The 24526-nt window shown below is 33.5% G+C and overlaps 1 protein-coding gene across 9 annotated transcripts in view; it reads right to left on the bottom strand.

Moving 5' to 3' along the window:
- SNTG1 (syntrophin gamma 1) overlaps positions 1-24526 on the bottom strand; it is an 817517-nt gene that overhangs the window by 199168 nt on the left and 593823 nt on the right. For all 9 annotated transcript variants that reach the window (XM_074318426.2, XM_074318425.2, XM_019712572.3 and 6 more), the window contains one exon: positions 10969-11071. In XM_074318426.2, the coding sequence (XP_074174527.1) occupies positions 10969-11071 (103 nt within the window). The remainder of the gene's footprint in view (positions 1-10968; positions 11072-24526) is intronic.

Here is a 24526-nt window from a genome sequence, read left to right on the forward strand (position 1 = left end):
TGACATCGAAGATAGAAACCTCGAAATGACATGGATGGAAGAAGAAAGAGACATGAGACTTCAAAGAAATCAAAGAACTCTATAAGAAATTTCTGACTCCAACAGAAAGAGCAATATAAGAATCATGGGCATACCGGCAGGTGAAGAAAGAGAGAAGGGAACAGAGAGTATATTAAAACAAATAGTCAATGAGAACTTCCCAAACTTGTGGAAAGAACTGGATCCTCAAGTCCAAGAAGCAAATAGAACACCTATTTACCTCAACCCCAACAGGCCTTCTCCAAAGCATATTGTATTGAAGCTGTAAAAAATCAAAAACAAAGAAAGAATCCTCAAGGCAGCAGGGAAAAGAAGACAGTAACCTACAAAGGAAAGCCCAGTAGATTATCATCAGATTTTTCAGCAGAAACTCTACAAGCCAGGAGGGAGTGGAACCAAATATTCAAACTATTGAAAGAGAGACATTATAAGCCAAGAATAATATACCCAGCAAAGATATCCTTTAGATATGAAGGAGGAATAAAGACCTTTCCAGACATACAGATGCTAAGGGAATTTTCCAATACACGACAGTACTACAAGAAATACTAAAGGAGGCTATTCGACCACCATCAACAGGGACAATTTGTGACAACCAAAACATAAAAAGAAGGAGTAAAGGCCTGAACCAGAATGTGGGAATAAAGAAAGCAAACATGCTGAAGAAAATGGAATACTCTAAAAATCAAACTTTCTTTTAGATCAACTAAATGATAACCACTCAAAAAAAATTCAGAACTGAAATATATACTGTAATAAAAGAAGAAACAGACAAAAAAAAACATAATACACCACCATGCAGAAATAACAGACGACAACAAAAAGGCAAAAAAACAATGGAGACACAGTCTTACCAGAAAACTAAAGATAGAATGATAGGAAATCCTCACATACCAATAATCACCCTAAATGTAAATGGACTGAACACACCAATAAAAAGGCACAGAGTAGCAGTTTTGATAAAAAACTAAACCCAATCATATGCTGTCTCCAAGAGACACATCTCAGCTACAAGGACAAGCATAGACTCAAAGTGAAAGGGTGGAAATTGACACTCCAGGCAAATGCTATCCAGGGAAAATCAGGTATAGCTATAAGGATATCAGATGAAACAGATTTCAGGGTGAAAAAGGTAACAAAGGACAAAGATGGACATTTCATAATGGTAAAGGGGACTCTACAACAAGAAGACATAACAGAAATCAATACTTATGCGCCCAATCAGGGAGCACTGAATATATCAAGCAACTACTAACAGAACTAAAGGAAGAAATTGACCAAAACACAATTATACTAGGGGACCTAAATGCATGATTGCCAGCTATGGATAGATCATCCAAACAGAAAATAAAAAACGAATTAGCTCCCTAAATGACACATTAGATGAAATGGTCATACTTGACATTTATAGAGCACTTCATCCTATAACATGAGACTATGCATTTTTTTTCTAGTGTACATGGAACATTCTCAAAAATAGACCATATATTGGGACATAAAACTAGCCTTAGCAAATTTAAGAAGATTGAAATCATACCAAGCATATTCTCTAATTAAAAGGCTTTGAAATTGGATATCAACTGCAAAAAGAAAGAAAGAGAAAACCACAAATACATAGAGACTAAACAACATACTTTTAAAGAATGACCGGGTCAAAGAAGAAATAGAGGAGAGATCAAAAGATGCAAAGAAACAAATGAGAATGAAAATACAACTTACCAAAATTTTTGGGATGCAGTGAAAGCAGTTTTAAGAGGGAAATTTATATCATTACAGGCCTATCTCAAGAAACAAGAAATATCTCAAATAAATAACCTCAAGTTACACCTTAAAGAACTAGAATAAGATAGATTCACTAAGATAAAAAGAGAAAAGACACTAATTAACAAAATCAGAAATGAAAAGGGGAAGTTATCACGGATGCCACAGAAATACAAACGATCATCCAAGAATACTATGAAGGATTATATGCCACCAAATTCAATAACCTAGAAAAAATGGACAAGTTCTTAGAAACATATAGCCTTCCTAGGCTGAATCACGATGAACTGGAAAATCTAACAAACTATCACCAGAACAAAAGTCCGGGACTACTAAATTTTACGAAACCTTCAAAGAGGATCTAATACCAATCTGGCTCAAACTCTTCCAAAAAATTGAAGAGACAGTACTCCCTAACTCATTTTATGAGGCCAACATTACCCTGATACCAAAACCTGGTAAGGACAACACATAAAAAGAAATCTACAGACCAATATATCTGATGAATACAGATGCAAAAATCCTAAACAAAATTCTAGCAAATCGAATGCAACAATGCATTAAAAAGATTATTCGTCACAACGAAGCAGGGTTCGTCCAAGAGGCACATGGATGGTTCAACATATGCAAATCCATCAATGTGATACATCACATGAACAAAAAAAAGGACAAAAATCATAAGATTATATCAATTGATGCAAAAAAAAACAAAAAACATTTGACAAGATACAACATCCATTTATGATTAAAACACTTAATAAGATAGGAATAGAGGAAAATACCTTAACATAATAAAGGCCATATCTGAGAAACACTCAGCTAATCTCATAATTAATGGTGGAAAACTGAAGGCCTGTGCTCTACATTCAGGTACCCGAGAGCGTTGTCCCCTATCATCTCTGCTTTTCAACATAGTATTGGAAGTCCTTGCCAGAGCAATCAGGCAAGAGAAAGAAATAAAAAGCATTCAAATTGCGAATGAAGAAGTTAAATTGTCACTCTTTTCAGATGACATGATGCTGTATATAGAAAACCCTAAAGATTCCACCAAAAAACTATTAGAAAAAATCAATGAATACAGTAATGTTGCCGGCTACAAAATCAATGTACAAAATTCCACTGCATTCCTATATACTAACAATGAAATCTCAGAAAAGAAATTAAAAAAAAAAATTCCTTTTACAATTGCAGCAAAAAGAAAATACCTAGGAATAAATTAACCTAGGATGTGAAGACCTATATGCTGAAAACTATAAAACATTTTTAACGGAAATTGAAGAAGACACAAAGAAATGGGAAGACATTCAGTGCTCATGGATTGGAAGAATCAGCATAGTTAAAATGGCCATATTACCCACAGCAATATACAGATTCAATGCTATCCCCATCAAAATCCCAATGGCAGTTTTTAAAGAAATAGAACAAAAAATCATCAGATTTGTTTGGAACCACCAAAGATCCCAAATAGCCAAAACAGTCTTAATAAAAAAGAACAATACTGGAGGTATCAAACTCCCTGACTTTAGCTTGTACTACAGTGCAGCAATAATCAAAACAGCATGGTATTGGCAGAAAAACAGACACATAGACCAATGGAATAGAACGAAGAACCCAGAAACAAAACCATGTATATATGGACAGATAATTTTTGACAAAGAAACAAAAAACATACAATAAAGAGAAGACAGACTCTTCAATAAATGGTGCTGGCAGAATTGTAAAGCCACATGCAAAGAGTGAAACTGGACTCTTATCTCTCACCATGAACCAAATTTAATTCAAAATGAATCATAGACTTAAGCGTAAGACCTGACACAATAAATCGCATAGAAGAAAGCATAGGTACTAAACTTATGGTCCTTGGGTTCAAAGAGCGTTGCATGAATTTGACTCCAAAGACAAAGGAATAAAAGCTAAAATAAATGAATGGGACTATATGAAAGTTAAAAGCTTCTGCACAGCAAAAGAAACCATTGACAAAATAAAGAGGCAACCAAGTGAATGGGAGAAGATATTTGCAAACAGAGCCTCCGATAAGGGGCTAATATCCAAAATATAAAAGGAACTCATGCAACTCAATGACAAAAAAACAAACAACCCAATTGAAAAATGGACAGAGGACCTGAACAGACATTTCTCCAAAGAGGACATACAAATGGCAAATAGACATATGAATAAATGCTCAACATCACTAATCATCAGAGAAATGCAAATCAAAACCACAATGAGATATCACCTCACCCCAGTCAGAATGGCGATCATCAACAAGACAAATAGTAACAAGTGTGGGAGAGGCTGTGGAGAAAAAGGAACCCTCATACACTGTTGGTGGGAATGCAGACTGATGCAGCCGTTACGGAAGGCAGTGTGAAGGTTCCTCAAAAAATTAAGAATAGAATTACCATATGACCCAGCAATCCATCTACCAAAAAAATCTGAAAAGATTTATACATAAAGGCAAATGTGCTCCAATGTTCATTGCAGCTTTATTTATGGTGGCCAATACATGGAAAGAACCAAAATGTCCTTCGATAGATGAATGAATAAAGAAGTTATGGTATATATACACAATGGAATACTATTTGGCAGTAAGAAAAGATGAAATAGGACCATTTGTGACAACATGGATGGGTCTTGAGATTATAATGCTAAGTGAAATAAGTCAGACAGAAAAAGCAGAGAACCATATGATTTCACTGTTATGTGGTATATAAAACTGAAAACAACAAAAGAACAAGAAAAAGAAATGAGAAACAAAAACTCATAGACACAGACAATAGTTTAGTGGTTACCAGAGGGTAAGGGGGTGGGGGTGGTGGTAGATGAGGGTAAAGGCGATCAAATATATGGTGACGGAAAGAGAACTGACTCTGAGTGGTGAACACACAATGGGATTTATAGATGATGTAATATAGAATTGTACACCTGAAATCTGTGTAACTTTACTAACAATTGTCACCCTAATAAACTTTAATTAAAAAAAAAGAAATATTAAAAAATGATGAAAAGCAAGGACATAAAAGCAAGACTATGCTACGCAGCATAGCAATCATTTAGAATCTAAAGAGAGATAAGGAGCTTCCCAGACATAAAACAAAACAAACAAACAAACAAACAAACAAAACCTAAAGGATTTCATCCCCATCAGACCAGTATTATAAGAAATGCTAAAAGGATTTCTTTAAGAAGATGAGTGTGAAAAAAAGATAAAAATATAAATAATAAATGACAACAATACAAAAGTATCAAAAATTAAAATAATAAATGGATTAAATTCTCCAGTCAAAAGACATAGGGTGGCTGAATGGATAAGGAAAGAAAACTCATGCATATACTGCCTATAAGAGACCACTTCTGATCAAAAGACACACATAGGCTGAAAGTAAACTGGACAGAAAAAGGTATTTCATGCACATAGAAGTTGGAAATAAAAAACAAAAATCTGGAGTATCAATAGTTTTATGAGCCAAAATAGTCTTTAAGACAAAGGTCAAAGACAAGAGTCAAAGAAGGACATTTCATGATGATACAGGGATCAATCCAACAAGAAAATATAATGCATATAAACATTTACACACCTAACAAAGGAACACTTAACTACATAAAGCAAATATTCATGGACAAAAAGGGAGAGATTAACAGTAACACAGTTGTAACTCAGGACTTTAACACCCTATTGACATCAATGGATAGACCATCCAAACACAAAATCCACAAGGAAAGAGTGGCCTTAAATGACACATTAGACCAGGTGATTTAATTGATATGCTTAGAATATTTCCCCCCAAAACAACAGAATATATATTCTATTCAAGCACAAATGGGTATTCTCCAGGATAAACCACATATTAGGCCACAAAACAAGCCTCAATAAATTTAGAAAGATTGAAATCATATCAAGCATCATCTCTGATCACAATGGTACACAACTAGAAGTCAATTACAAGAAGAACAGGGAAAAACTCACACAACATGCCACTAAACAATGAATGAGTTAACGAAAAGATCAAGGGAGAAATAAAAAATATCCTGAGACAAATGAGATGTAAAACACAATGACCTAAAAAATCTATGGGACACAGCCAAAACAGTTGTGAGTGGGAAATTCATAGCAATACAGTCCTATGTCGAGAAACAAGAAAAATCTCAAACAAGCTAACCTTAAAAAAAAGGAACTAGAAAAAGAAGAACAAACAAAGACCAAAGCGAGTAGAACGAAGGAAATAATAAAGGTTAAAGTGGAAATAAACAAAATAGAGTAAAAAAAAAAAAAATCAGTGAAACCAAGAGCTGGTTCTTAGACAAGATAAATAAAATTGATAAATCATTAACCAGATTCATCAAGGAAAAAAAAGTGAGAGGACACAAATAAATAAAATCAGAAATAAAAGAGAAGTGACAACTGATATCACAGAAATACAAAGGAGTAGAAGAAAATAGTATAAAGAATTACATGCCGACAAGCTGGACAACCTGGAAGAAACAGATAAATTCATAGAAACATATTACCTTCCAAGACTGAATAAAAAAGAAACAAAATCTGAAGAGATGGATAATTATGAACAAAATCAAATAAAGGATAAAAACAAACCAAAAAAAAAAAAATAAATAAAATAAGAAGAAAAGAAAAAAGAAAAACTCTCAACAAACAAAAGTCCTGGACCAGGTACTTCTCAAGTGAATTTTACCATACATTCCAAGAATTAACACCTATGCTTCCCAAACTATTCCAAAAAATTCAAGAGAATGGAAGACCCTCAGATTCACTTTATGAGGCCACATTACACTGATTCCAAAAACAGACAAAGACAGTATAAGAAAAGAAAACTACAGGCTGATATTCCTGATGAATATAGATGTAAAAATCCTCAGCAAAATATTAGCAAACCAATTCAACAATACATTAAAAAGATCACATACCATGATAAAGTGGGATTTATTCCTGGTATGCAAATGTGGTTCAATATCCACAAATCAATTAACATGACACACCACATAAACAAAATGAAGGATAAAAATCATCTGATCTTATTAAGAGATGCAGAAAATGTATCTGACAAAATACAGCATACATTTATGATAAAAACTCTCAGCCAACTGGAAATAGAGGAAATATACCTCAACATAATAAAGGCCATATAAGACAAACCCACAGATAACATAATACTCAGTGGTGAAAAGCTAAGTGTTTTCCTTAAGATTAGGAACAAGACAAGGATGTCCAATTCCATTACTGCTATTCAACATAGTAATGGAAGTCCTAGCCACAGCGATCAGAAAAGAAAAATAAATAAAAGACATTCAAACTGGAAAGGAAGAAGCAAAACTGTCATTATTTTCAGATGGCATGATACTATATAAAGGATCCACTCAAAACTACTTGAACTCATATGAATTCAGTAAGTAGCAGAATACAAAATCAATATTCAGAATTGGTTGCATTTTTGTACTCCAATAACAAACTATCCCAAAAAGAAATTAAGAAAACCATTCCATTTACAATTGCATCAAAATGAAATAAAGTAAAATACCTAGAAATAAATTTAACCAAGGAGGTTAAATCTGTACTTGCAAAATTGTAAGACATTGAAAACACAAATTGAACAGGATATAAATAAATGGAAGCATATACTGTGTTCCATTAGGAAGAAATAACATAGTTAAAATGTCCATACTCCCCAAAGCAATCTATACATTCAATGCAATCCCTATCAAATTACGAATGGCAATTTTCACAGATCTAGAACAAATAATCCTAAAATTTTATGGAACAACAAAAGACCCCAAATAGCCACAACAACCTTGAGAAACAAGCACAAAGTTGGAGGTATCATGCTGCCTGATAACAAACTATACTACAAGGCTATAGTAATCAAAACAGCAAGGTACTGGCATAAAAACAGACACATAGATCAATGGAACAGAAAAAAAGAGCCAAGAAATTAACCCAAGCCTATAGGGTCATTTCACCTATGACAAAGAAGGCAAAAATATACAGTGGGATAAAGATAGTCTATTAAATAAATAGTGTTGGAAAAACTGGACAGACACATGAAAGAAAATGAAAGTGGACTACCTTCTTACTCCATATACAAGAATAAACTCAAAATGGATTGAAGACTTAAATGTAAGACCTGGATCCATAAAACTCCTAGAAGAAAACATAGACAGTAAATTCTCTGATATTGCTCTTAGTAATATGTTTTTTCTGATATACCTCCTTAAGCAAGGGAGAAAAAAATAAACAAATGGGACTGCAACAAAATAAAATGCTTTTGCACAGCAAAGGAAACCATCAGCAAAACAAAAAAGACAATCTACCTATTAGGAAGGTATTTGCCAATGATACATCTGATAAGCAGTTAATATCCACAATTTATAAAGAACTCATACAACTTAACACCAAAAAAATAAACAATCCAATTAAAAAATAGGCAGAGGAACTGAGTAGACACTTCTCCTAAAAGGACATACAGATGGCCAACAGATATATGAAATGATGCTCAATGTCACTAATCAGATAAATGGAAATTGAAACCACAATGTGGTATCTCCCCTCACACCTATCAGAATGGTTATCATCAATAAATCAAAAAACAACAAGTGTTGGTGAGGATTAGGAGAAAAGGAAACCCTCATGCTCCATTGTGATTACAAATTGATGTAGCCACTATGGAAAACAGTTTGTTGGTTCCTCAAAAAATTAAAAATAGAGCTACCATATGACTCAGCATTCCCATTTCTGGGTACTCATCTAAAGAAATCCAAAACACTAATTGAAAAGAAACATGCATCCCCATGTTCATTGCAGCATTATTTACAATAGTCAAGATACGGAAGCAACCTAAGTGTCCACTGAGAGATGATTGAATAAAGAAGAGGTGATGTGTGTGTGTGTGTGTGTGTGTGTGTGTGTGTGTGTGTGTGCGTGCGTGCATGTGTGTGTACTATATGTAATGGAATATTACTCAGCTGTAAAAAAATAAATAAATCTTGCCATTTTTGACAACATGGATGGACCTAGAGAATATCATGTTAAGTGAAATAAGTCAGACAGAGAAACACAAATACCATATGATCTCACTTATATGTGGACCTTAGAAACAAAACAAATACATAATCAAAAACAGATACAAACTCATAGAAACAGAGAACAAACTGATGGTTGACAAGGTGAAGGGATTAAGAAGTATGAATTGGATTAAGAAGTATTAGTCATGGGGATGTAAAGTACAGCATAGGGAATATAGTCAATGTATTGCAATAACTGCATCATGTCAGGTGGGTACTAAGCTTATGTGGGGATCACTTTGTAAATTACATAAATGTATAAACAATATGCTGTACTCCTGAAACTCATCTAATATTGAATGTCAACTATATTTGAACAATAAAAAAGAATTTAAAAATAAAGCAATGTTCAAGAAAATTTAACATATAAATCTAAGACAACTTTAGACAAAAAATACTAGGGGTGCCAAAAAAATGTATACAAGTGGACACTTTGGTCAACATTGCTAAAGCAGTAGTTCAACATTGCATAATCAGAAGTGTCTGAATGCTGATGGTAACCACTTTGAGCACCTTTTGTAATTGCAGAAGTCAAACATGACTTGTATTCATCTTTTGTTATCGGTATATATTGAGTACTATAATTTTAATATAGTTTTTCTTTCTTTAAATGTGTATACATTTTTTGGCAACCCTGTATAGTTATAGATAGACTGAGTGAAAATATTTGTTTCACATAGAGCTGATAAATGGCTGTACACAGAATACATTTTTAAAACTCCTGCAGTGCAATAATAACATACAAAAAAAAAATGGGCAAAAGACTTGATTAGATGCATTATAACATTACATATGCAAATGAAATATAAAATACGCAAATGGAACATGATAAGGAGCTCATCATCATTAGTTTTCAGGGAAATGAAAATTAAAACTACAATAAGCTACCACTACACACTCCATATAATGCCTTAAAAAAATTTTGACCATTAAACTTGGAATAATTATAGAACAACTTGAACTCTCATATACCTACTGGGGTGGGAATTGAGAGTTCTTTATATATATATATATATGTTTGTTTTATAAATAAATTTGGCAGTTTGTTAACAAGTTAATTATACATCTGTCTGTAACTCTACAATTCCACTTCTCGCTACTTGTAATAGTGCCATAAAATTCTAAGACTTCCAAAGCTTTGTACAAGAATGTTCATAGCAGCTCTATTTATAATAGCAAAATACTGGTAAAAGATAGGTGTCTATTGACAGGAGAATGCATTACCAAACTTTACTATATTCATATAATGGAGTATTACACAGCAATGTAAGTGAATAATCTACAGAAATATGTAACAAGTGATTATACATAATGAAAGAAACCAGACAAAAAGAATAAATACAATATGATTCCATTCTATACAATTTTAGAAGAAGCAAAAATAATATATGATGATAAGAAATGAAGTTAATGGATGTTTCTGGCAGTGTTATTTACTGGGAAAAGACACAGAGGAATTATTTGTGATTTAAAGGAGTGTGGAGTAAGCAAATGTGTGTATTTGTCAGAACCATTCCAACTATGCATTTAAGATCTTTTAATTTCATTGTATGCAAATTATACCTCAGTTAAAAAATATTGTTCTATCAAAAACATTAGAAAACATACCTTCCATTTCATAATATGCAAATGATTGATATTTTTAAGTAGCTCTTATGAAAATTAATACACTTCCACGTAGACTGGTACTTCCTGCAATCTTCCAATTTTTTTATCAGGACAACTTACATGTAAATGCTTTTTAGCAAGTAACTAGTCAAATAAGTGTATATCATTTTCTAGTTAAAGAAAATATATTCATCAAATATTATTAATAAAATTTAATAAAGATATACAATGTGTATATTTGATATATTTATTTTCAAACACACAATACTTCTACAATTATAGATTAAAAATAACTGTAAATGTAATGAGTATATTTTGAAATAAAAGTTACATCTGTTCTCTTTATATAAGAATAACAGAATGCCATAAAAAATGTTTGTATTCAGGCAGAAATCCCAATATTAAAAAGAAATTACTAATTACTGTCATGAAATAATACTTTGAATGTAAATATGATGAGTATTTTACCTATTCTTCATAAATGCTTACATGCACAGTCTTCATTCAGTGGGAGTTTGAGGAAAGCAGGCGCTCTTTTTATAAAAGACACTGTTAGGGTCACTTCTTCTCCAGCATTCCGAAGAACTTGAACCTAAAATAAAAAAGCATAAAATGACACCATTATCAGTATGTCCACAAATTTTTGATGATCATAAAACTTTGAAATTATTTGTTGTCTTTCCCTCCTTTCATTGTTCCCTGGTGGTCAGAAACATTTTATGAAAGACAGAGAGAATAAATGATCTAACATTATAGATATACAGTCAATAACATTCCTCTTTTTACCATTCTATGGTTTCCTGTTCAGTCAGTGTCATGATCTTCCATTCACATTTACTGAGGTTGTCTTGAGTCCATGGTCTATATTAGGCAAATACTAGGGATCGTGAAGTCTACAAAATGATGTAGTGATCAAACCGGTGTATTTATTAAATTAATAAATATTTATTGAGCATCTATTATGCAACATTTGGAAACATACAAATAAATGACTGCAGATATTGTCCAGAGTGCTAACTTTAATTAAACAAAATTGCCCCAATTCACTCAAACCCACTGGAAAAAAAAAAAAGGTATTATTTTCCTATTATATTATTGCATAATTTATGTTTCATTTCTTGACAAGTTAGAATTATAATGAAGACTATTATTATCAATAACTCTCATCATTTCCCAAATGTAATTAATACGTGTAGATCGACCAGTTAAAATAAAGAAAATTTCTCAAAAAACTAATCCAAGAGAAGTATAAAAAATATTAGGATTACAAAAAGCTGTGGATTTATTTATAGAAGACATACCTGGAAAAGATGTAAGTATATTTAATTTTTTAACATTTCACATAAACTAAGAGAAGAATTAAGAATAATTAATAAGTAGCCGTTAATAAACATGGGACCACAATTTGTTAATGAAACATAGAAAAGATGCTCGGATGACATCACAGAAACGACAGTGTGAGGTGAGCCTCTTGAAATCTCCCCTGGAGTTTACAACAACTTGAACTATAATTCCACAAAGGACTGCCTGACAGCAGATAGGCAAGACTAAGAGATGCACAACTGAAGTCACCTAAAAGTAGGGAAATTGGGTGAGCGGGGAGGACTGTAGTGGGAAGTGCGGAGAAGTGGTCTCATGGGCGCAGGACCCAGACCAGAGCTCTGAGCTGCCTGTATTCTGGAGCTATCGCAGCCAGGGGAGAGGGAATCACTCAGACTGCTAGTGCTCCCCTGAGGGCCCACAGTCCCACCTGAGGTAGCAGCCTTTAATGAGCTGAACCTAACCCTCATGGAAGAGACCTTGGAGCAAAGACTGAGGGAAAAGGGATGAAAACGGCAGTTTAGCCCTCACTGCCAAGCAGAGGAGGGAAAGCATAGGCACACAGCCTAATCAACCCCCTCCCACCCTCCCAGAGCTTGCCCCACGCCCACCTGCCCGGTGCTAGAAGAAGAACAGTAGGAGTGTCAGATAAAAAAACAACAACAGAATATTTGCAGTTCTGAGGACTGTGGCCCACAGCCACAGTCTTGCAGCCCAACTAGTTCTGGCAAAGGGGAGAGAGCTTTGTGTGCAGGACTGGCTGTGGTGGCAGTCACCGCCATTGATCACAGTCACCTCTCACAGCCCACTCCGCCCCTGCCCCACCTATCAGGGCTAAACCCTGCCAGGGTAAACAGAGCCACTGAAACACACAGGCTTGAATTTGGTGCAGGAAGAGCTTCAGAACTTCAGAAGCTTTCCACATCCCCCAATGGAGGTGGTGTCCTGAGATGCAGACAACCTGCTCACAGAGGAGAAGCCACCTTCCAGAAAATACCCACATTGTGTGAGAAGCCAGAGCAGTGCAGAGAAAATATAACACTACAGCATGAGAGAGAAATAAAAGCTGTAGTTGGAAAGAAAATAAAGCATTCTACCAACATCTACTGGAAAGCAAAAGAAAGACGTCTTACTATCAACCTGTTGCAGAACCCACTCCTGTAGATACCTAGGAAGAGAAATAATAATTCACTAATTGCCATGAATAAACAAGGTAAGAAGGCAGTTCAGAAACAAAATTAAAAGTATCCAGAAAATGAACTTAAAGACATGAAAATATGTGACATAAATGACAGAGAATTCAAGATTGTGGTTCTTGAAAACCTTAGCAAAATGCAAGAAAACACAGACAGTTTAATGAACTCAGAAACACAATCAAAGAACATGAACATTTTACCAAAGATATTGAAATTTGTTAAAAGAACCAAACAGAATTTCTGGAGATTAAGAACTCAATAGAAGAAAAAAAGGATGAATATCCAGCTTAGGTAGTAGAGTTGACCAGATGGAGGAAAGAATCAGTGACATCGAAGATGGAAATATGGAAATTACACAGATGGAAGAAGAGAGAGACTTGAGTTAAAAGAAATGAAAGAATCTACAAGAACTTTCTGACTCCATCAGAAAGAGCAATATAAAAATAATGGGCATACCAGAAGGAGAAGAAAAGGAGAAGGGAACAGAGAACATATTCAAACAAATCGTCGATGAGAACTTCCCAAACCTGTGGAAAGAACTGGACCCTCGAATCCAAGAAGCAAATAGAACACCTAATTACCTCAATCCCAACAGGCCTTCTTCAAGGCACATTGTGTTGAAGCTGTCAAAATTAATGACAAAGAAAGAATCCTCAAGGCAGCCAGGGAAAAGAAAATGGTAACCTACATAAGAAAGTCCATTAGGGTATCATCATATTTTACAGCGGACACTCTACAATCCAGGAGGGAGTGGAATAAAATATGCAAACTATTGAAAGAGAGAAATTATGAGCCAAGAATAATATATCCAGCAAAGATATCTTTTAGATATGAAGGAGAAAGAAAACCTTTCCAGACATACAGAAGCTGAGGGAATTTTCTAACACACGACCATACTACAATAAATACTGAAGGAGCCTATTCGAGCCACATAAATACGGATAATTTGTGACCAAAATAAAAGGAGGGGTGGGGAGAGCAAAGGCCTGAACCGGAATATGGGAATGGAGAAAATAAGCGTCCTGAAGAAAATGGATTCCTCTAAATATGAAACTTTCTTTTACATAAACTTAAGGGTAACCACTCAAAAATAAAAAATAAAAAAAAATCCAGAACTGAAATATATAACATAATAAAAGAAGAAACAGGGAAAATAATAGAATATCGCCACACTGAAATAATAGACAGGTACAAAAAAGCAAAGGAACAATGGAGACACAGCCTTACCAGAAAACCAAAGATAGAATGACAGGAAATCCTCACATATCAATAATCACCCTACATGTAAATGGACTGAACTCACCAATAAAAAGGCACAGAGTAGCAGATTGGATCAAAAAACTAAACCCAACCATATGCTGCCTCCAAGAGACACATCTCAGATACAAGGACAAAGAAAGACTCAAAGTGAAAGGGTGGAAATTGACACTCCAAGCAAATGGTGTCCAGAGAACAGCAGGTGTAGCCATATCAATATAAGATGAAACAGACTTCAGGATTAAAAAAGGTAACAAAAGACAAAGATGGACATTTCATAATGATAAAGGGGACTATACAACAAGAAGACATAACAATCATCAATATTTATGCCCCTAATCAGGGAGCACTGAAATATACCAAGCCACCACTAACAGAACTAAAGGGAGAAATTGACCAAAACACATTATAGTAGGGGACCTAAATACATCATTGACAGCTATGGATAGGTCATCCAAACAGAAAATAAATAAAGAACTATCAGCTCGATGGAATAGAATTGAGAATTCAGAAATAAATCCACATAAATAGGGACACATACATTTTGACAAAGACGCAAAAAACATATTGGAGAAAAGACAGCCTCTTCAATAAATGGAGCTGGGAGAATTGGAAAGCCACTTCTGCAATTTGTTGGAAAAGAATGTAACTAGACTGCTATCTGTCACCGTGTACCAAAATTAAAATGGATCAAAGACCTTAAAGATAAGACTTGAAACAATAAACGGCACAGAAGAAAACAGGTACTAAACTTATGAACCATGGGTTCAAAGAGCATTTCATGAATTTGACTCCAAAGGCAAGGAAAGTAAAAGCTAAAATAAGTGAATGAACTATATCAAAGTAAAAAGCTTCTGCACAGCAAAATAAACCATCAAAGAATAAAGAGGCAACCAGCTGAATGGGAGAAGATTTTTGCCAACAACACCTCTGATAAGGGGCTAATATCCAAAATATATAAGGAACTTATACAACCCAACAACACAAAACCCTAACAATCCAATTAAAAAATGATCAGAGACTGAATAGACATTTATCCTAAGAAGACATACAAATGGCCAATAGACGTAAGAAAAAATACTCAACATCACTAATCATCAGAGAAATGCAAATAAAAACCACAATGAGATATCACCTCACACCAGTTAGAATGGCTATCAACAACAAGACAAATAATAACAAAAGTTGGAGAGGCTGTGGAGAAAAAGGAACCCTCATACCGTGTTAGTGGGAATGTAGATTGGTGCAGCAGCTATGGAAGAATGGAGGTTCCTCAAAAAATTAAAAATAGAATTACCATATGAACCATAATCCTGTGTATCTACCCAAAAAATCTGAAAAAACTTATCCATAAAGACTTGTGTGCTCCAATGTTCATTGCAGCTTTATTTATGGTGGCCAAGACAAGGAAACAACCAAAATGTCCTTGTCCTTCAATAGATGAATGGATAAAGAAGTTGTGGTGTACATACATAATGGAATACTATTGTGCCATAAGAAAAGATGAAATAGTACCATTTTTGACAACATGGATGGATCTTGAGAATATTATGCTGAGCAAAATAAGTCAGAAGGTAAAAGTTGAGAACCATATGACTTCACTGATATGTGGGATATAAAACTGAAAGCAACAAAGGAACAAGACAAACAAATAAAGAAACAAAAGCTCATAGACACATACAATAGTTTAGTGGTTACCAGAGAGTAAGTGGGCAGGAGTGTGGCAGAAGAGGGTAAATGGAGTCCAATATATGGTGATGGAAGGAGAACTGACTCTGGGTGGTGAACACACACTGTGATATGGTGGGGATGTATTACAGAATTGCACACTTGAAACCTATGTAATTTTACTAACCATTGTCACTCCAATAAATTTCAATTAAAAAGAAAAGAATTGGTTGTCAAGATGATTTACAATAACTTCTGTCACAAGATAACACAGATTCATCTCCCCTGTCCCTCCTAAATAAGTACAACTGTAAATACTGAAAAAATATGCAAGAGACAATCAGAGTAGAACTCTGAAAGATAGAATGAAAATAAAGAACTAATTAGGGACCCCCAGACTGCAGGAGGAGGACAGAGGAGGGATATCTTAAATGCTCCTACCCAATGGAGTAATTATCTACTTTCTGCTGGGTAAAGCATGCCTTGTCCACTTAGTGGCACCAGGGATCCACCTGGGAATGATATTTTCACCTCCTCAAACAGCACCAGCAGGTAGCAGTAGGAGTCCCAATAACAAAAAGAAAACCAATCAGATCAAAGTAGTAACAAACAGCCTGTAAATATTATGTTGTCAAATGAAACAAAGGCTACAAAATTAGACAAGGAATTTGTGCTAAACAGAGTGAATTCCTTCTTTTAAAAAGAAAAAAAAATAAACTTAAATAAGAGCCAGTCTCTTAACATAATATGCAATATGCAATAAGATATTTCAACAAGAAATTACAAATTCTCACTTGAAACAAATGAATAATTGCTAAGTTTTATCAAAGAAAGACAATGTATAAAAAATAACCAAATGAAAATTATAAGACTAAAAATACAATAATATAAATGAAAAAGAAACCATAGTGGATTGGCTCTATAATAGAGTGAAACAGACAAGATAGCATCATTAAACATGAGGACAGAACAATAAAATTAACTCAGTCTGAACGACAGGGAATATACAGATACACATGCAAGAAAACGATATATTTCATCACATTAACAGTAGATAAAAGGATATACATATATATATATATATGTGTGTATTATATATATATACATATATATATACACACATATATATTTAATGCAATAGATGCAAAGAAGCATTTCACAAAATTTATTTCATAAAAACTCATAGAAAACTGAATATACAAAGGGTATTCATATTATAAAGAGTATATGCAAAAAAATTTAAGACATACTATAGTTAATGGTGAATTACTGAAGCAGTTCTCTCTGAGATCAGGAATGAAGCAAAAATGTCCACTATCTCTTTTTTTTCTTAATCTTTCTTCAGGTCTTACTTCAATAAGGCAAAAATAAAGTAATAAAATATATAAAACTTGGAAGAAGAAAATAACCCTGATTATTTAGAGGTAACATTTTTTAGAATATAGAAAACACTTAAGAACTTATAGGCATGGTTACATGAGACATTAATGGGTGAGTTAGCAAGCAAGTTTAGTATGGAATAACATAGATACAAAGTTAATATACAAAGACCAACTTATTTTGATTTAATATCAAATAAATATAACAATTTTTAAATAAATGGAAGGATATGCTATGCCTTGAATTGCTAGACATAATATTATGAACATTTCAATTTGCTACTGCTTTTCTGTAAATTCAAGACAATCCCATTCAAAGTTCCAACTTTTTTTCATTCAATTTTTGGCTTAGTATGAATATATAAATGTGGCTTATGTTTTGCACTGACATTTAATATTGATATTATCATTATTACATGACTATACTGGGAGGTTATGACTCAGTGAAACATGAAGCTATAGAATGCAATCACTAAATACTTACGTTCTATAGTAAGTGTACAATAAATAATATCTAGAGTTAAGTAATCAACAAATAACAGTATAAGCATCTTAAGTGTAAACATGAGAATTGGACATGCATAAGTGAAATATAGTTGCTGCAGAAATAGACAATGGGGAACTGCTTTTCTTTTAAAACTTTACATTTGTACTTCAATCTTGAAGGTTTGTTCAAGTATAACCAAGAAAAATAAATTTTTTAAATTATAAAATCTCTCCCTAAAGAGATTATTTTGTTTTGTTTTTAATAAAAGGTCAGTTATGGGTATCTAGCTTTTTCAGCTATGTTCTGTATCAGCTAGTAAAATTAAAATACTAATTAGAATTTACATATTAATGTGTTAAGGTAGGTTTATGTAAGATAACTATAACTGAGGAAAAAAAATCTATAAAATCTATTTGAAAAAACTATAAAAATTGTAGGGATTTAACATGTAGGCATACATTGTAGCGATTTAACAAATAGGTATAGTAAATTGCAAATACTTATTGAAAGACAGAAAAAAATCTGTACCTTTTTGAGTATATACTTTATGCTTGATAAAATTTTCTGTAATAACCATTTAAGTCAACAAAATGTTTTAAATATCCCCCGGATAATCAAGAAATCCTTTTAAAAAAACAGGAGCAGTAGTTAGGAGAAATTGAAACTATATGCTGTTAAGACATATAGTCAAATAAATATATTGTTGATATACAAATGCACAGTATGATCAGTAGAAATGGATAGGATATCCAGAATAGATCGTAATGCTCTTGAACTTTTAATATATAATAGAGGTATTTTTTTTAAATCTAGTGTTTATTTATCAATAATGTGGCAGGCATATATGGCTTTTTTTTAGAAGAAAACAAACTGGGATACTATTTAGACAGTACACTAACAATACATCTTAATGAATTGAAGAGTTAAATGTAAATAATACTACGGAAATAATGTTGTAAGAAACTATACAGAGGATTCCATGTAAAATCTAGGAGTGAGAAGAACATATTAAACTGAAATGAAAACCCAGAACTTAGAAGAGATAGCTATATCTATCAAGCTATATATAGATAGACAGATATGTACATAAATGTTGCAACAATTACGCCTGTTCTTTAGAGAATTAGCCATTTCTTTTAAATAGATATGAAGACAACTGTTTTTATTTATTTTTACTCTTGTTTGTTTGCTTGTTTGTTTGTTTGGGTCACAATTTCTCTAAGCAACTCCTACACAAGGCCACTGTTCATTTAACCCTTGACATCATGCTTTTAGATGATCTTAAAAGTTCCATGGTTCTTAGATTTGTTCAGGCCAACAAATAGAGAAGAACAGTTTTCAATCTCATCATCTCACTCTTGTACTGGACAAAAGCACGATGAACAATAAGCTTGAATCTTAGCTATAGACTATATTTTAAATCATAGAAACAAAACTAAACCAACATGGTAAAAGCTGGCTGTATAATGTAATAGCAGGAGCTCCACCTGTCCTGTCTTGAAATCACTATCATTCTTAATTAACCTACACACACATCAATGGTTCTTTAAACACTATACTGTCGGAGATGACAATGACACATAATGCAACATTATTAAAATAGTCCAACAATAATTCAATATGACAATATTTCTCTAGTGAATATTAGACCAAATTATCTGACCAATAAATTATTTTGATTTGTTCATTTGTATTTCCTAAAAGTTTTACATTCAATTTTATGTTTAATGATTCATGTTTATGTAAATGAGTAACATGACACCACGTGTGCAAGTTACAATACAGCCTCAGGTTTACAAAATAAAACCCATGAAGTAAACAAGGCCAAAATTATTGCCTTTTATTTTACAAATGAGAATATGAAAACATTTAAAAGTTAAGTGACTTGCTTAGACATCACAGCTAATATATAATAGATTGACAAGTAAAACTACATGCATACATGTAAATGAATTCTCCATTTTTTCCAACTAGGCCATTTTCCAAGAAGCTCAATAGCTGTTTAGCTGTTTTTTAATGACAAATATTTAATAATTGTTTTAAAAGCATATTTGACTCTCATAGAAATTTTGAGATGATAATCATCATCACTCAGCTTCCACATACCCCTTTATCTATAGACTCCAGCGATACAGCACCAACACGCTGCTCTCCTTCTGAGAGGGAGCTTGGAGACAGAGTCCTTTTGGGTACCAAAAAGCAAGATAAAATGGAGTACATAACTTCTCTCTAAATTAGTAAGGCTGCATTTTTCTAAGTTACTTGTGCATATTTTCTTTTTGATATTAATGAATATGGAATTTGAATCAATTCAACAAACATATTTCAAGTGTCTACCATATTCAAAACACCATATAGAATATGCAATATTGAAATAAAGATGATAAAGCCCTTTAGTTCCAGAGACTACCAAACTAGTGAGAAGACAAATGGCTCACAGTAAATTAAAAAGAATAAAAAAATATAAGGAAAATTTGAAAAAGGAAATAATATATGTAAATTACTCAGTCCTAAATCTAGTCAGCATAATAACCATCACAGTATTTTTTCTAGTTACTCTGCTAACAAAAGTGATATCACTGCAGTTTTCTACACTCTTCTCATTGCTTAGCATGATAAAAACCACAACCAAAAAGCTCACAATGTCAAGGTCTAAGCAATCTTGCCACCAGTTTCTGCAGTTCTCTCATTGGTTATACTTCAGAGATCATCAGTGACTGTCAAATGAGCAATATTCAATTACCATACCAAATGTAATCAAATGTTTACTGAGGCCCTAAAGTATTTAAATGAGACATTGATGTTTGAATGAACCCCTTTCTTCCATCAATAATGAAAAGTATATTGATAAAATGGAGTCATTGCACCTTATAGCACATAAGTTCACTTTAAATTTTGGAGGAAGGGGGAAAAAGACATATTTTATAGGATGAAAATATTGTAGTATATTTTTATGTACAGTTTTGATATATTTGATGCAGAAGAGTGAGGTACAGAAAATCTCCATATTTATCTAAGAAAATCCAGTGTTTAAAATACCATACAGATGATAATATTTTGCTTAATCATATTGGACTGAAATAACTAATGCACATATTTATTCTAAATTTATAATATTAAAACCACAGCTACATAAATATCTAGTTTGTAAATACACCAGATTTAAGTAGTATTCCTGAAGGAAAAGAGAGAAATTGTAACACTTCCTTATTTTTTTAGAATTCTGTGTAAGATTATCTTACATAAAATGAATTGTCAAGATTTGAAAAACAAAGTTAAACATTATCACACTCTATTAGATTCACAGTTGCAGCATACAGTTGCTAAATATCTGTTTATATGTATTGTACATATAGATACAAAACATGTTTGCATAATATAAACCTAAGAAGTAAATATTTTACAACAGCTTGTGCTGTTTCCTGTCATATACTGTCATTTAATTCTATTGTAGGAGTCATTTAAATGTTATTTTGAATTTTAAAATCCATCCGCCTGTGATGCTCACTGAGTTCAGTATAAATACTCTGATACCATTAGCATCACTGTTGGGGACACCAAAATAGGCTGTGCCAGCATTTACTTGGTAATTGAAATTTGCACAGGGAAAAACACAGCTGTACTGCCATGGAAAAACAGCAGTTTCTTTGAGATTCTGGTAATTTCAAATACTTGAAAATGTGTATGTCTTAAATATAATGTATTAAATGATTAGGGACAAAACAATCTGCCTTATATGTTGCTAAATATATGAAGAAAAATATTTCTGCATTTTGTTACTCAATAATTACTTCATACAAATTGCCAGCTATAAAAATAGTCATGGGGATATAAAATACAGCATAGGGAATATAGTCACTAATATTGTAATAACTCTATATGGTGTCAGATACTAGACTTAGCGGGGTAATCACTTCATATGATACATAATGTCTAATCACCATGTTGTACACCTGAAACTAATATAACATTGTATGTCAACTGGAAACTGAAAAATACATTAAATTTTTTAAAAAATTAATTGCTTCAAATTTCAGTCTTCAGAGAAATCGATCATGCACAGAAATGTTGGAGATATGACAATTGTACAAGCCACAAGTTATTTATAAAATGATGCATAATACATGTGTTTTATGAGATGCATGCACTATATTTGGAATGTATGCACATGTATGTCACCATCTTGCTTATTGGAAATTACTGAGATTACATAAGGATGACTCTTAGCAAAAATTACAAACTTATTGTCTTTCTGTTTTGTCATCTTGAATTTCTCTCTGGTCTACTTTTCTATTTCATTCTAACAGAGGCCCTAAGGACACTCCTGCCACCACCTGAATGACAAAACAAACAAACAAAAACTAAAAAACACTCTTTGGGAAATCTCTGTTTATGCACTCCATTTCAGGCTCAGACTTCATTCTCATCCCCTTTCTTCTCCAAACTGCTTGCCTCGTCATCTCAATCCAAAGGAATTGCCAGGAAAGGGGTAAACACATTCAATGTAAATATGTTCAAAATAGTTTGGTGCGACTCTATTTTTACATGAGCCCCCACGTCTTAAAACTGCAGTTTGTCAGAAGACATCTGCAATCTTATATTTCTTTTGTGACCTTGTAGCAATGGTTAAACAACAGGAATTTAAGCTCTATATCTTTAAATGAATAGAAGTAAATTAATGCCCATTTCAGAAATCTATAAGCTATTCATTCAAGACATAAAATTGAAATGGTTTATATTCAGTTAGAAATTTTAGAACAAGTGTCCATTTAGGGTATGTGAACTCACAAATAATACTTTCAAATGAAACAGCATTGGAGAAAACTACTGATTGTAATCCTCACAAATATTTCCGTTGAAAAACAGGTGCTAAATAGGTAAGAATAAGGGAAGCTGGACTCCATGCCTACCTGGAGTGTTGAAGACATTAGACGCATATGTCTTTAAAATCCTCTTATTGTCATTCCACCTGCCTTAGTTATACTTGAAGTCCTGAGTGTAAGTCAATGTTTGTTAGTAATAAGAGGAGGCAAACAAAGCTGCTTTTACTTTCATATCTATTATTGCTCTGTCTTCATAGCAACCTGAGGCAGCAATACTCCCAGACAGAGTTATTCCATAACTACAACTTAATGAGAGAAAAAGAGGAAACATGGGAAAGACATGTTGACAGACTGAGTGGGGCAACAATTTATCAGATCACTAGACTGGGAAATCCCTGCTAACTTTATTCCTATCTTAACTTCATAAACTGGACACTCAATAAAAATGTTTCTAACACACAGCATGCAAGGTTGAAATCTAGGATCAGCACTATTTCTGTTCACTGATGAACTGACCATATCACTTTCTTTACAGTGCAGAAATCACAGAACTAATCAATAACAACAAATATTTCATTGTAAAGGAGATCAATAAGACCAATCAAGTATGCCTTCTCTTTGACATTGCTTTGTGAAAGAAACTGAAAAGAAATTTTTAGACATTTTTCAAACCAATCATCAAACTCTCTTTGATGTAACTAGGAGATATGTAACGTTACCCCAACTCTTGATAAGGAAAAAGAGAGCTACTATGATTTCTTTCGATGAGTCCAAAGAAACACAGTGGGAAACAGAGTGCAGGCCTTTTGTCCAGACTGTATATCATCTCAATGGGCTTTGACAGAAAAAGAAGAGTACACCAAAGTTTTTAATTATTTGCTACCCAACAAGCAGACTACTTCACATGCCTTCAATATATGGAGCCTGATTAATTATAGGAACAGAGTTGTAATGACAAGCGGGGAGGAGAAAAAGGGGGGGCACAGGCTAGAGTGGGGCTAATTAATTTATTTATTAACATATAATCAATTTATTTAGCATTATGCAATTGCAAAAGACAAAGCCATTTAATAGAATGTGCTAATGACAGAAAGTAAAGGTGGTTAAGACTAAACTATATACGTTGATACCAATGGCAAAGGAGTACACATACATATAAGTTTAAGAGATCCCAACATATGTTTACTATTGATCAAAAATCACTTGGCTAAATACACAAATAGCATCAGTAAGGAGTATCCAAAAGCAGTAACAAGATTTATAGGATAGTAACTATTACAGTAGATGCCAAAAGCTTGACAAACCAGGGTGGGGAACGGTACTGGAAAGCTCATAAATCAAAACCTTGCCAGGTCTGTAGCTGAGAGAAACTCAGGCATCCCCACACCCAACTAGTTTGCTAGTTCCCAAGAATGCTGCTGCTGTTGGCATTGTTGCTGCTGTTGTTGCTGTTGTTGTAGTTCTTGGAAGTTGGGAAGTCTTCTGATACTGCAAGCTGCAAGCTGCATACAAGTTCCCAAAGATGCTAGAATGATGACAATTAACCAACAAAAGAAGTCTCTACTGTCCATTGAGGCAAGTTCCGATCTCTTACTCAGAAACAATCCAATCCTGAAAATGAGTCCTGAAACAGCAAGTCTTCTGAATAGCAATCTCTTGAAACAGAAATCAATCCATATCAATATGCCACCTGAGGTCTGTCTTATATATCTACTTAGATGCACCCCAGAGCCAAATTTTATGTTCCTGCCTCCCCCCTCTCAAGGAATGGCCAGTTCTGGGAGGGTCTGACAGTTGCTGATATGAATGCTGCCCATCTGGCACAAGGGCCAATTCATCAGGATGAGCAATATCTACTGTTCTTACTTGGGACCATCAGCCCAGGGTCTTCCAAGGCCTGGCAATGTGCCTGTCACA

The sequence above is a fragment of the Rhinolophus sinicus genome, chromosome 7 (genome assembly GCF_057876585.1).
Source record: "Rhinolophus sinicus isolate RSI-liver-muscle chromosome 7, RSI-T2T, whole genome shotgun sequence".
NCBI classification, from domain to species: Eukaryota; Metazoa; Chordata; class Mammalia; order Chiroptera; family Rhinolophidae; genus Rhinolophus; species Rhinolophus sinicus.